At 37.3% G+C, this 13,865-nt stretch overlaps 1 protein-coding gene across 1 annotated transcript in view; it reads left to right on the forward strand.

Moving 5' to 3' along the window:
• The window catches only part of KCNH8 (potassium voltage-gated channel subfamily H member 8), a 365,063-nt gene that overhangs the window by 248,255 nt on the left and 102,943 nt on the right, over window positions 1-13,865 (forward strand). The window contains exon 7 of the mRNA XM_025870524.2: window positions 3,415-3,622. Within this exon, the coding sequence (XP_025726309.1) occupies window positions 3,415-3,622 (208 nt within the window). The remainder of the gene's footprint in view (window positions 1-3,414; window positions 3,623-13,865) is intronic.

Below are 13,865 nucleotides of genomic sequence, written 5' to 3' on the forward strand. Positions count from 1 at the left end.
GATGCTCTAATTTTGACTTTGCCCATAACTGCTGATGATAAATGTTTTATACACAGCTCACATATTTCTTTAATAAAATTTACTAGGTGTAAGTCACTATGAAAGGCACTCTGAGAGACAAAGTTGTGAATGAGACAGAAAATATGATAGAGTGAAAAAGGCAAAAGTATAAATCCCAGTCTTATCACTTACTGTTTGAGTGACTTCCTTGGGGAAGTTAACATCAAAATTGGCAAAATGAGCATGAAAATCGCTACAGAGTTTCTCAGGAGCCTAAAAAGGCAACATTTCTATAAAATACCTTGCTAAGTGTCAAACACCCAGAAAGACCTCAGTGCATGTTAATCAACTTCTCTCTCTTTCTCTCTTTCTCCCCGTTGTGGATAGCCAGGGGCTGATCATGTCCAGCTGGTAATAAGGGAAACTGCCATTTGATAAGGGGTTCTGATGAGTACATCACTGTCTTGCACCTACCTATAAGCTGCTTCTAATTTTTATCAGTGACAAATTCAGAACAGCATCCCAAGAGTAGAAAGAATACGTTTCCTGGAGGGTGTTATGCTGAGTGAAATAAGTCAATCAGAGAAAGACATGTATCATATGACCTCACTGATATGAGGAATTCTTAATCTCAGGAAACAAACTGAGGGTTGCTGGAGTGGTGGGGGGTGGGAGGGATGGGGTGGCTGGGTGATAGACATTGGGGAGGGTATGTGCTATGGCGAGTGCTGTGAATTGTGCAAGACTGTTGAATCACAGATCTGTACCTCTGAAACAAATAATGCAATATATGTTAAAAAAAGAAGAAGATAGCAGGAGGGGAAGAATGAAGCGGGGGAAATCGGAGGGGGAGACAAACCATGAGAGACGATGGACTCTGAAAAACAAACTGAGGGTTCTAGAGGGGAGGGGGGTGGGGGGATGGGCTAGCCTGGTGATGGGTATTAAAGAGGGCACGTTCTGCATGGAGCACTGGGTGTTATGCACAAACAATGAATCATGGAACACTACATCCAAAACTAATGACGTAATGTATGGTGATTAACATAACAATAAAAAAATTAAAAAAAAGAAAATATGTTCCCTTTTTTCAGATTATATATTTCCATCTAAATCAAATATGCCTCTTTCTTCTATCATTCATTAAGATCCCAAACTCACATGTTATAGCAAGAAGCTGTTGACTCCGATGGAATAAGTATAATTTATTTCAAAAGTGTCAGCAAAATCACTAAGGCTACCTCATCCTGGACACCAAGTTTTGTGTCCCTTATCTTTCCAAATGACTATTGTTCTCATGTAAGGACAGCCCCTATTCTTCCCTCAAACATCCGCTTTCTGGTGAGAGAAAATGGAGAGATTGCCCACATCAATATTCTATGTTCAATGGTGTTTTACTTAGTCTGCTCAGGCTGCTATAACAAAATATCATTGACTGGGTGGCTTAAACAATAGAAATTTATTTTTCAGTTCTGAAGGCTGGAAAGTCTAAGCTCAAGATTCCAGCCAATTTGGTTCTTTATGAGGGCTCTCTTCCTGGCTTGTGGATAGCTATCTTCTAGCTGTGTTCTCACGTGGCAAGGGGAGAGAGAGACATTGGGTTAAGGAGAGAGGGGGGGAGGGAGAGAGGAAGAGAAGAGGAGAGAGAGCATTCTCTGGACTCTTCTTATAAGGGTACTAATCCCATCTTGAGAACCCCACCCTCATGACCTCATTTAAACCAGATTACTTTCTAAAGGCCCCATCACCAGTTACCATCACACTGAGGGCTAGGGCTTCAACACGTGAGATTTGGAAGAACAAAAATCAGTCCACAGCAGATGGCTTCCTCCATCTGGGCTTTCTGTTTGAGGTTTCATTTCAATTACAAAACTGTCATCTATCCATCATATTCTTCCACCTATAAAATAAACTCCACCCCTGGTAATTCCTCTAAGCTACAAAGTAGATATTGCAAAGTACTGGCATGTAGTCATCTGGTTTACAATGAGCTGGAGCAATGACAGACGAGCACTTGGCTGTAAAGGAGAAGAAATAAAACTTGACACAGAAGAATGAGAAAAAGAAATAAAAATACAGCTAGCTGGCAAGTGCTTCAAATGACCTTATGGTTTTATTATATTTCAGTGTAGAATAATTCACCAGATTACAACTGAAAGCACGTTTATTGAATTTCTATTATTATATTGAGTGTAGAGTGTTTTGTATCTCAATTTATTACCCATTCATTCATTTAACACATATTTATTGAGCACTTACTATGTGTCAGGCACTACTCTAGGTATGATTTTCTTAAACATAAGGAGAGATCGATAGTGGAGGAAGGAACTAGAAGTCAACAGCTGACTCCAGGACTAATTATGAAGGCAAATTTCCAGAAGATGCTGACCTTGTTTATGATTCTGTCTGTTGAGTTGTAGTCATACAAACCACTTTCTTCCCTTTTATTTATGGTTTCTTCCACAAACACACACCCCAAATTAAAAAAAGGTCAAGTAATTTGTCAAACTCTATTTGCATATGAGCTAATACTTTATTTGCCTTTTCTATTTTAGAAAACTCATTGAGGCTCCTGGAGGCGTAAAAGAGTATGCATTAGTACACCACACATATTGTTAACAATGACATCAACCATTCTGGTGGTCACCAATGGTGCACATTTTTCAGATTGGTCCTGAAGTCAGGAAAATAATCCCTTAGCTATAAGTGTATTGTTTTAGTGCATACGAAGACAGGACCTAGGAGAGTTTTCAAAAATTTTGTTCCATTTTAATTTTGGTTCCCTAAGCATGTCTGTTTGAGAGAGGGCTCAGAATGTATAGGCTTCAGGCATGTGTTTTCTCTATCGATGATGTTAGAAGAAAGCATAGCACATGAGATGGGAGGTGCTACTGGTATTTGTGAGTAGATCTTACAGAAGTTTGATAGATCTAATCACTGTTTATTTCAAAAATGAAGTTACCTTTGTTACCACTTCACACAGTTTTACTTCAGCGGGTACAAATTATTGTTATAAAGCCACTCTTACATGGAGGAAGGGATGTGGAATTGAAAGAAAATGTATGTAAAAGGTGGAGACACCCTGATCAATCCTGAAACCCTAATGTGCTTCAGTTGTGTATCAGAATATACAAAATTATATTCAATCAAATCAGTAGAGGAAAAAAGATAAATCTTAAGGAAAATAAGTATTAATTAAAAGAAATTAAATTGTCTTATCATCTTTTATTCTATCACCTCTTGATAATAATATGTTGAGAAGGGGCATTGGTATGGTCATAAAAATGACCATAGCGTTGGACTCATGATTATATTTAATTTCAAGAACTTTCCAGAATGGCCATAAGTTAAAGTAACTGTTGTAGCATGGAATGAGCCGTGGGCCAAGTTGTGCCACTCTGTCTCCTCCCACAGGTGTCTCTCGTGCATCTCCTGAAGACCGTCCGGCTGCTGCGTCTTTTGCGTCTCCTGCAGAAGTTGGACCGTTATTCCCAGCATAGCACAATCGTCCTGACTCTGCTCATGTCCATGTTTGCGCTCCTTGCACACTGGATGGCGTGTATCTGGTATGTCATTGGAAAAATGGAGAGGGAAGACAACAGCCTTCTGAAGTGGGAAGTTGGTAAGGGCTTACATTTGTCACATTTTCCATTTTTAAGTGAAAAGGAAAATCTTCCTTTCTAGAATTTGGAGGCAGTGAAAGATGAGTCCAGAAATATGTCTTGGGACTGTCGATTTGTCTAATGTTTTTTAGGGGCTGAGTGGAAGGGGGCGTCTGTGATACAAGTGATTTCTTTTGAGAAAGTTTTCCGGAAAATCGTTATATATTTTTTAAAGAGTAATGGGTTAAGATTTCAATGGACTGTTTAAAGTGACCGGCCAGGCTGTAGAAGTGTTTAGATAAGTAATGTGTGATCTTATCTGACATATCCAATGCAGGGCTAGTACCAATGAATCACTGGGTAACTGGCCTATGGGCAATCATTGCAGTGAGAGAGAGAGTGAGTGTATTATAATGACACACTTTCCACATTTAGTATACTTTGAGAATTTGTGATGATAGAGGGAACTGGATATTCACAAATATAATTTGTAGAATTTTGTGTCCCCATAATACATGAGAATTTAAGGGAGATTTTTTCCAAGTGTTACATAATTCTGCATAAATGAATCTGAAATGTTCTGTACAGGAACACATTTTTAAACTTATGTTAACCACAAGAACTTTACAGAAAATGAAATTCTGAAGGCTATAACCCTCTCTCCAAAAATACCTGCATTCTTCTTCCAGTCATTGCCTTTAGAGAATTGTCATAGTACCCCATGTAGAATTTTTTTTTCTCTTATTCTGGCATTTCATCAAAAGAATCTGTTTCTTGGTTGGCTAGAAAATTCTTCACTTCTTTTCTCTAAAAATCAATCTTGAACTTTTGGTAGCTCAGACCTTTGCTCAGGGATGAAGCCACAAGAGATTCCCAAGAGAGAAACATGCTCTAACTTTTCATACCAATACTTAATGGCAGAATGCATTTGGAACATCCCTGGCTTGGCTCTCATAATGCCACCCTCTCACCAGAGGGCATATACAAAGAATTCAAAGTATGTCTTTGGAGAGTGAGCTGGAGACCCTAAGAAAACAGATTCCAGGGAATGAATCTCCTGTCTACATTCTTAAAAATGCTCCTACACATTTCAATTTTGACCCTAAGCTACACCAAAGCAATAAATTTGTTCTGATAATTTTCATCTCAGACTGGTTTTATATTCCTTATCAAAGTACTTCTTCTGTGTCTTGCTATGGATCTCAATTCTCAGAAATGAAGTCAAGGGAGAAAAATAAAACTGCAGCGTGAAAGCAGGAATATTCTACATAAAGAGAATATGGGATGAGATACGATGTGAAAGTAAGAGAGGGAAGACAGGGAGAGAAAAGGCAGTGGGGGGAGGGCAGAGAAGAGTTGATCAAAAGGAGGACCAAAGTCTAGATTGTACTTGGATTAAAACATTTCCTGTTCTTTAGTATTGTTTCCCTTTCTATTTTCTTGTCCTGAAGGCTCCCTCATCACACACTCTGGTGTAGTCCTAGTGGTGTTCAGTGAATTATAGCATTAGATCTCTGCCCTTTGTTTTGAATTCATATTAAAATTCTGACTTGTGGTCAGCCACCTGATTCCTTTCTGGGCCTGACCTAATTTCCTTCAGGCCCCAGACCTATACACTCATATTAATTTGTAAGTCTTGTCTAGTCTGAGAGTCTCCAGATGGGGAAATTCAGCTTATTCACGCTCTCAAATTTAGTTAGATGAGGAAAGCTTTTTGTTTCATTTCTAACACACCAGTTATGCTGCAGATGTACAAACTAGTTGTTGTTTTTCTTCCCACAAACACTCAGAGGTATTGATTTTCCAAGAAAAAAAGAAGCCAACCATCTAAACTGCTTCAGTATTGCCCCTACCACTCCTACTCTTAAACCTGATGCTATGGTTCAATGTAATGAACGGGAACTTGTGAGGTGAAAGTCAACCCACCCAGAAAGCACTGGCATAATACAATGATGGGAAGAAAACATTGGGTTGGGGCAACTCAACTCTCCTCATCATGGCTCCGCCACTAACCGATTGTAGGATTTGCAGTAATTTTGTTCACCTCTACAGGCCTCGGTTTCCTCAACTAGAACATGTGAAAACTCACCATATAACTCGAAAGTCTATTTTAGTTGCTGTGATTTATGACTTTAATGGAAGAACAAACCCAGTATTCTGTGTTTATCTTTTTTATCATAGTTCAGGGTCCACATAAACTGTCAATAGCAACAACCCAATGTCAACAAGTTTGAGGGAAAGGGGTGTATCAGGGAGTACATCTTGTGATCACAGCATGTTAAAGAATTGATATGTTTTTCTCAGTTATGATAAGAATAATTCAACCTTTATCTTTAGAGAATTAGATTTCCTGTCCAAACACCTCTCAGAATATGATCAGGAAGGTAATATGCTAATAATGTCTGTCAATATTGGGTTTATAGGCTTGGCTACAAGGACTTTCCCTTCCCTTAAAATTACTTGCATTATTGTTCATTTAAAATGTCCTCCAGGGGCTCCTGGGTGGCTCATTAAGCATCTGCCTTCGGCTCAGGTCATGATCCCAGGGTCCTGGGATCGAGCCCCTGCATCGGGCTCCCTGCTCAGCGGGGAGTCTGCTTCTCCCTCTCCCGCTCTCCCTGCTTGTGTTCCCTCTCTCGCCGTGTCTCTCTCTGTCAAATAAATAAAATCTTAAAAAAATAAAATAAAATAAAATATTCTCCAGCTGAGATTTGGATATAAATAATTATGACCTCTTCTACCTAATTCTTTAATGAAGCAGCTGAGAATCTAGGCTAATTTAGTTTTTACTATGGAATTTGTACACTAGTATTGTTTTACCTTTTTTGGTCCAACTACCATGAATTAAAAAATTCTTCACACAAATAAAGTTTGATTAGAGAACATGTTCTTTATGTTGTGACTAACATTAGATGTATAGAACAGATTCACATTCCTAGGGGATAAAATGGAATTTTCTTTCTAATCATTGTTAATTGCCTTGAACTGATTTTTCCCCCTTTTTATCCTTGTCAGGTCTACTACTTACAGCTAGAGAGAGTGCCGGTATTTTGCATCAGATCAAATCAAAGTTAATCTTTAAAAAAGATTGTAATATTGTTTCTCTATAAGATATCTATTTCTGGAAGGAAGAATTAATACTCGTGGATTAATTATACCAGAGGCTGGTTATGAACTGATTTGCCTGGTGTTATTTTTACTTTATATTCTTATGCACTTTTATACTATATTTTAAGAGATTTAAGGTTTGGTTTATCGTTTCATGGAATTTTAGACTTGGGAGGACCTTAGTCTAACTTTTTTGATTTTATGGTGAGAAATAGAGCTCTAGGCTATACACATTCTGTGATGTAGGGGTTATTATCTGTTGTACCCACTGCTGTATCCTCACTGTGGTGTATAGTTCCTGGTACATGGCAAACGTGTGAAAAAAATGTTGAATGAGTCAGTCTTCAAGGTCATTCAATTACTAAATGATAGTCATGGGACAAGAACTAGATTCCTTAACTCCTGTGTAGAACTCCTTCTAATAATTTTGAATATTATGAAATTAGAGGAAATGGCTGTTTAGCAAATATTTTCAAGCAGGAAGATTGAGAGAAGAACAAATAGGGTGATCACTTAAGATTTGGTTACTCATTCAAAAAATATTTTTTGAGTGCCCACTGCATGCTTGCTTGATCCTGTGTAAGGCACTCAAGCTATCAAAACTAATATCATACTTAATGTCATGGAACTTAAAGTCCAGTAGTTGAACAGAGACAAATAGCTCACTGGATATATCACAGTGTGATAATTCTATAACTGGAACATGCATAGAGGGGAGGCAGCTGGATCTAGCTAGAATATCAGCAAAGGCTTTTCCAAGATGAGCTGGTTTTAAAGGATGAATAGGTCTGGTCTCTACAATGCTGAGGAAAGGGAATGAGTGAGAGCAGGAATATGGCTACATGAAGCAGGTCACTAAGAACCAGCATAAAGGGTGAATGGGGTAGTAAGGTGATGAAGCTAAAGAGGCAGGTAGTCAGGGATGGGATCTTCAAAGACCATTCATGCTAAGCTTTAGAGTTTGGACTTCATCCCAAGGCTACAGCTAAGCATAAAGTTCTGTCAAGCAGTGATCCTTTGAATATAGAACACCAGGGAATAGGGGGAGATGTTTTGCTCTGTTTCATTTTCAATATCTATAAAATGGCAATAATAATAGTGCCTGCCTCATTAGGGTTGCCAGTATTAAATTAGGAAATCTATGTGAAGCATTTAATACTGTGCCTGGCACCTAGTAAATTCTCAATAGATAGTAGCCATTATAGCCATCATTACCATTTTATTATGATAGTTACTTCTAATAAGGAAAGTACCGTGAACTGTGACTAGTGATACTTATGATTTTATATGGGAAGAGTATTAAAAACTGCTTTAAAAAATATTTCCCTTTAAGTTTAGTTGTAGTGCTGGACAACAAATTTTATGCTTTTGCCTATCCTCAAATTAAGAAAGCCCATGCTTTATATTTGAGTCAGTCTCTGAAAAATTAGTAAATTTCACATAGCCTGACAATTGCACACATACAGATTTCCCCTTCCAGGATAATATAGGCGACAAGTCCAACATCTGTCCTATAAGCCTGTTGGGATATAGAAAATTTTTATGGAACTTAGTGCTTCAAGGGCAAGATTTAACACTACATTAAAGAGGCATAACACAACTGGGTCTGAGTGTGCTTTTTATTTTTTTTTAATTTTTTAAAGATTTACTTATTTGAGAGAGAGAGAAAGAGAGAGAATATGGGAGGGAGGGGCATGGGGAGCAGGCAAGAGAGAATCTCAGACCAACTCCCCCCTGAGTGCAGAGCCCCACACAGGTCTCCATCTCAGTACCCTGAGATCATGACCTCACCTGAAATCAAGAGTCAGACACTGAACCAATTGAGTCATCCAGGCACCCCTAACTGTGCTTTTTAAATTAAAATTTTTATTTTGGCTGCAGACATGTTTCAGAATGATCTCTTTGGGGTGTCTTCACTTGTTTTCTATAAGAAGTCTTCAATAAATATCCAGCTAGAAATGTGTGAGAAGACATGTATATTTCTGTACATCCCAATTAATGTAGGGATATATTATTTTAATGATCACTTATGAAGTTCAATTAATGACTTATAAAGTTCAATTAATGACATTGAATTAGTCCTTAAGGACCTCCTTAGGATACTGACTAGAATGTAATGGTTCTGATTTAAGTGAGAAAGATTTGGATTTGAATCTTGCTTCAGGGATTTCCTAGGCATGTGATTTTGGCCAAGATGACTTCAGTATGTGACTTTTTATACAAGGATCTTTAGTTTTCTTGTCTGTAAAGTGGGTATGGTAGTACTGACCCTCGGTGGTTTTGAGTATTGGAGGTACTCAAGTTGACATACCTAACAGAGTCTGGTACATAGTATGTTCTTGCAGCTGATAACCACCACCATTACAACACCTCCTCCATTCTTTATAATAATTAGGGCTATTTTCCAGCTGTAGCTCCTTGCTCAAACTTACATCAGTGAGCTATGTAGGTTGAAATAGCAGTACTATTCAAGTCTAGTGAAGAGGTGATATCTCTGTAACAGTCATGATTCTTGTTTGCAAACAAAAACAGAAAAGGAATCCATCAACAGGACAGGCAGACTCAGAATTAGAGAGAGAACAATACTACTGAAAGAACATGATCCAAGGCAGCTCCAAATACCCCAATGCAGAAAGCACGGTTGCTGACATTTTGCAAACATGGCCTAGACATGTTTCGGTCTTTGTAGATGATATGAGAGAGTCGTAAGCACCTGTTTGTCTCTGATTCACACTCCCTGAAGGAAGAATCCAATCGGCCAAGCTTAGTCAGATGCTCAAACACTGACTTATGGGGTTCCACCTTCCACTTCCCACCTTCCACTTCCATGGTGGGAAGTGGGGCCCTGTATCTCTCCATTACCATGTACGATGGAGAATCCCTGCTTCACAGAAGATTTTAGACAGCCCCCCCACAAAAAAAGATGAATGTCTTTTACAATAACATCTTTACCCTTACATTTAAAAACAAACAGTACAACTTACAAAAACATTTATTAAAATGCTTCTATGAATCATACCCTTCTTGGACATCATCATGTCAGATGGAATTAGCTGAAAAGTGGAGCTGTGGTGATTATCAATGCTTCTTGCTTACTGCAGTACAGTCTGTGCTCCTCATGTGAACGTCACGGTGGCCTTCTACTTACCAAACTGTGCTCCCTCCGCTGGACTGCATCTTGGTCAGTAGCTCCCAGTTGTAGCCAAAATGCTTCCTTATATTCTTTCTCAAAGCTATCTCTATTTCTAAAGCTATGACATGCTGACTTTAAAACAGATAATCTGCTACAGAGGTTAGAGATGAGAGTATACCATAATAGAGAGAAGCTTTTTTATCTTTTAATCCTTTGGCTGAAGTAAGCTTATCCATTGTGGATGCCTAAAAGTGTATCTGTACCAGTGACCAAAAAAAAAAAAAGGAAAAAAACAAACCCAAAAATCTAGAATGGGAAGAAAAGGATTAAGTGAGATATCATTTTCAAATTTTCATTGACCATTTTAATCCTAAATCTGATCCTCGTTGGATAAAATATCATAAAAGCTGATTGATTCGAAGGGCTCTCTAGTTATTAACTGCTTAGCATTTACAAGCCTCATGCAATGGGGAAAAAATGACCAGTCTTATGATATCATGAGCTGGTTATTTCAATAACTATGCCATTTTTTTCCTTAAGAAGGTAGAATTGACTAGTACTCTAAATTTTTAGGTTTTATATAAAGGATTATAAAAAAATTTTTAGATAACCCTTATCTATAGATTCTCATGTTTGGGAATATATGAAATAAAGAAAAGGGAGGAAAAGCCTAAAATGGAGGTTTCCAGCCATTAAAATGTACCCTAGTGAGGGACATCTGAGCCTTTTTTTTTTTTAAACACAGGATCTTAAACTTTAATGTATACTGAAATCACCTGAGGATTGTATTAAAATACAGATTCTGATTCAGTAAGTCTGAGGTGGAGCCCGAGACCCAGTATATTTAACAAGTTCCCAGGTGAAGTCTGAGCTGCTGGTCCCCCCACCATACTTTGAGTAGCAGAGTTTTAAAAAGTCTTGGAGATTTCTGTGACTTTAATATTCCTGGTTTATAAACAGTCCTAAAACCAGCAACAATTCAGTCCTTCCTATCCTTTTCCACATTCCTATTCCTTTTCAATCCTCATCACATCTGTGAATTTATTTAGACACAGTAATGGACTGGGGAGGTCCATTGAGAAAGAATTAACCTCAATGCTGAGGCAATACAACACGGTGGTTTAAACATCATCAGAAACAATTTATATTATTGGTAGTTCTGAAAAACTAAAATTGAATACCATCAGTTTTAAAAGAGTTGCCAATGTTTTCTATTCTATTTTGATAAAGGTTTCTAGAAAACAGAAACGTTTTCATGTTTTCAGAGCAAGATTTTACTCTTTTGCCATAAAGAGCAAATGGTTTATTCTTTTTTCTTTCTTTTTCTTTCTTTCTTTCTTTCTTTCTTTCTTTCTTTCTTTCTTTCTTTCTTTCTTTCTTTCTTTCGTTCTTTCTTTCTTTCTCTTTCTTTCTTTCTTTCGTTCTTTTTCTTTCTTTCTTTCTTTCTTTCTTTCTTTCTTTCTTTCTTTCTTTTTCTTTCTTTCTTTCTTTCGTATAGTTCATGCACAATGTCACATTAGTTTGAGGTGGCAAATTGTTGATTCTTAAAATTCCGGATTTCCGTTGTACTTTCTGAATATAATTATAAACTTTGTAAAAATTGAGGAAATAAAGTATATATGAATGTCCAGTTCTGAGGTTGAATTATCTCTGTAGTCTGACCTTGGATGTTTCAAAATTATTTGGGCATTTATAAATCAAGCAGCACAAAATTAGCTTTTAATTGCATAATGTTCTCAATCCTTTGATAGGGAAATTCTGGGTTTTAGGCAGCAGACTGGGAGTTAATATGATTTCACATTGCCAGGGTTGCTCAATAAAAGGGCATACTTCATACTTAACAATTAGAAAACACTGAAGCTGAAATATACTCAGAATATCTTTGTACCAGAGTTTCCAAATACGTTCAAGCTTTAGACGATACACTCCAAGCAATAAATGGTTCTATTGTCATATAAGTTTGAGAAATGAAGCCACTCCATCTCATTCTGAAGGACTGACAAGGTAAATTAGCACAGTGTGAAATCAGAGAAATCCCAAAGGAACTGATTAAACTTTATTTCACCCACATATTGCATATATTTATTTTACCTCATAACCTTTCCTTTTTGTACTATGCATTATTAATATTCTGTTAACATCCTATGAATTTGCAGTTAAAAATTCACACCTTAACAAAAGTTACTAGACTTAGTATCATAGTAGGAGGAATAATTATGATTTAAAAATATAGGACACCACATATATCATTTCACAGTAAATCTATAAGAATAGGGAGAGAGATTATCCTCATCTATAAGATGGAAATAATAAAAAATACCTACTTTAGAGAGTAGTTGTGTTGCAGGATCATTGAGCGTGATGGTCAAGAAAGAATTCTTGAGGCCTTTTATGGTGTAACCTAGTAAGTTTATTTAAGCAGCATGGGGACAGGACGCATGTGCAGAAAGAGCTGCACGTTTACTGTATGAAGCTGGTGGTTATATGCTTAGCGCTCAAGGGGGAGGGGATGTGCAGGGAGTATTAAATCATGAGTGTTTCTTTGAATTTCTACTCATAAAACTACTTTCACTGAGATCTCTCTGGTGCTTATCATTCAGCTCTCTATTAACTATCCGTGAGGGTCATGAGGCCCTTTAAGAACGTAGCAACCAGCACTTACTTGATCCTTATAGAAACTGCAGGCTATAGGTCAGCCTTCTGGGCTAAAGGTGAGCATTTTTCTGCTTTTATACCTCACCAGTTGGGTGAGCTTAAGTAAGCTAATATATATAAAAAGAGTTTGCAAACTGAAAATTGCTGTAGAGTTATGACACAATCATTGTTGTGTTAGTAACATACACACAAACACACATACATGCATATATGCATATGTTTATATGTAGAAGTGTATCTCTCTTTCTCTCTTTCCAGAGAGACATTATGTACATACTCTATACCACAAACTCCTGTCTTTATGTTCTTCCCATGATACTGATCTTGGTGTGCCTATATAAAGAACCCATGCATAATACATGTATTTGGGCGAATGCAGGAATGAATGAGTGGACCACAAATAAAGGCTCTGTCCCATATCAATGGGTCACCCCACTCAGATTCAAAGAGGAAGAGGTTCTGAAATCAGTTTTCCTTCAGTGTTTCGAAGTAAGTTACACAGGGTTTGTCTTTCCTTATATTATCTCATCATTTATACAATTAAAGAACAAAATTCTCATTGCTCATTTGGCTAAACTGTATTGCCATGAAGTATAGATCATAGAATAATAGGAAGCCAGAGGGAGAGAGAGAGAGAGAGAGAGAAACTAAGAAACACACTCTTTATAGAGAACAAACAGGGTTACTAGAGGAGAGGTTAATGGGGGGATGGGTGAAACAGGTGAAGGGTATTAAAGAATACACTTATGATGAGCCCTGCATAATGTATAGAATTGTCAAATCACTATATTGTACACCTGAAACTACTATAACACTGTATGTTAACTCTACTGGAATTAAACTTAAAAACTGAATTAAAAATAAATAAATAGCCAAATATCAGGATTCTATTTCTATTGAATAGCGTATTTCTTTAGGATATTTTGACTATCCAAATATTTAATTTCTTCAGTATTCAAATCACATTTGAACAGGAACTGTTTTGTTTCTATGGAAGGAGAAAAATCATTTTCCCTTTACTCTTCTAGGTTCTTGGTAGAGACGCCTCTGTAATAAAAAGACAGATTAACAGGAGAAAACAGAACTATAATAACATCTGTATCTCTTGTATACATGGGAGAAACCGAGGAAAATTGAGTAACTTGCAAAAATAGTCCATACCTTCATCTTAAATACTACCCTCAGCTAAAGACAAAGGATATTGGGAGTGGGGAGCCAGATATGGGAGTTATCAAGAAAGCACAGTAAACAAGGGTATAGTTGTGTTAGAGGAAAAAATTCAACTGAGTAAATTTGAACATCAAATTAACTTTTTCAGTGATTCAGGGAAGCATCCCATCTAGCAAGTAGAAAGCAGCCCCGAGGAG

Source organism: Callorhinus ursinus, unplaced genomic scaffold (genome assembly GCF_003265705.2).
Source record: "Callorhinus ursinus isolate GAN/ISIS: 27379988/994484 unplaced genomic scaffold, GSC_fseal_2.0 scaffold1, whole genome shotgun sequence".
Classification (NCBI taxonomy): domain Eukaryota; kingdom Metazoa; phylum Chordata; class Mammalia; order Carnivora; family Otariidae; genus Callorhinus; species Callorhinus ursinus.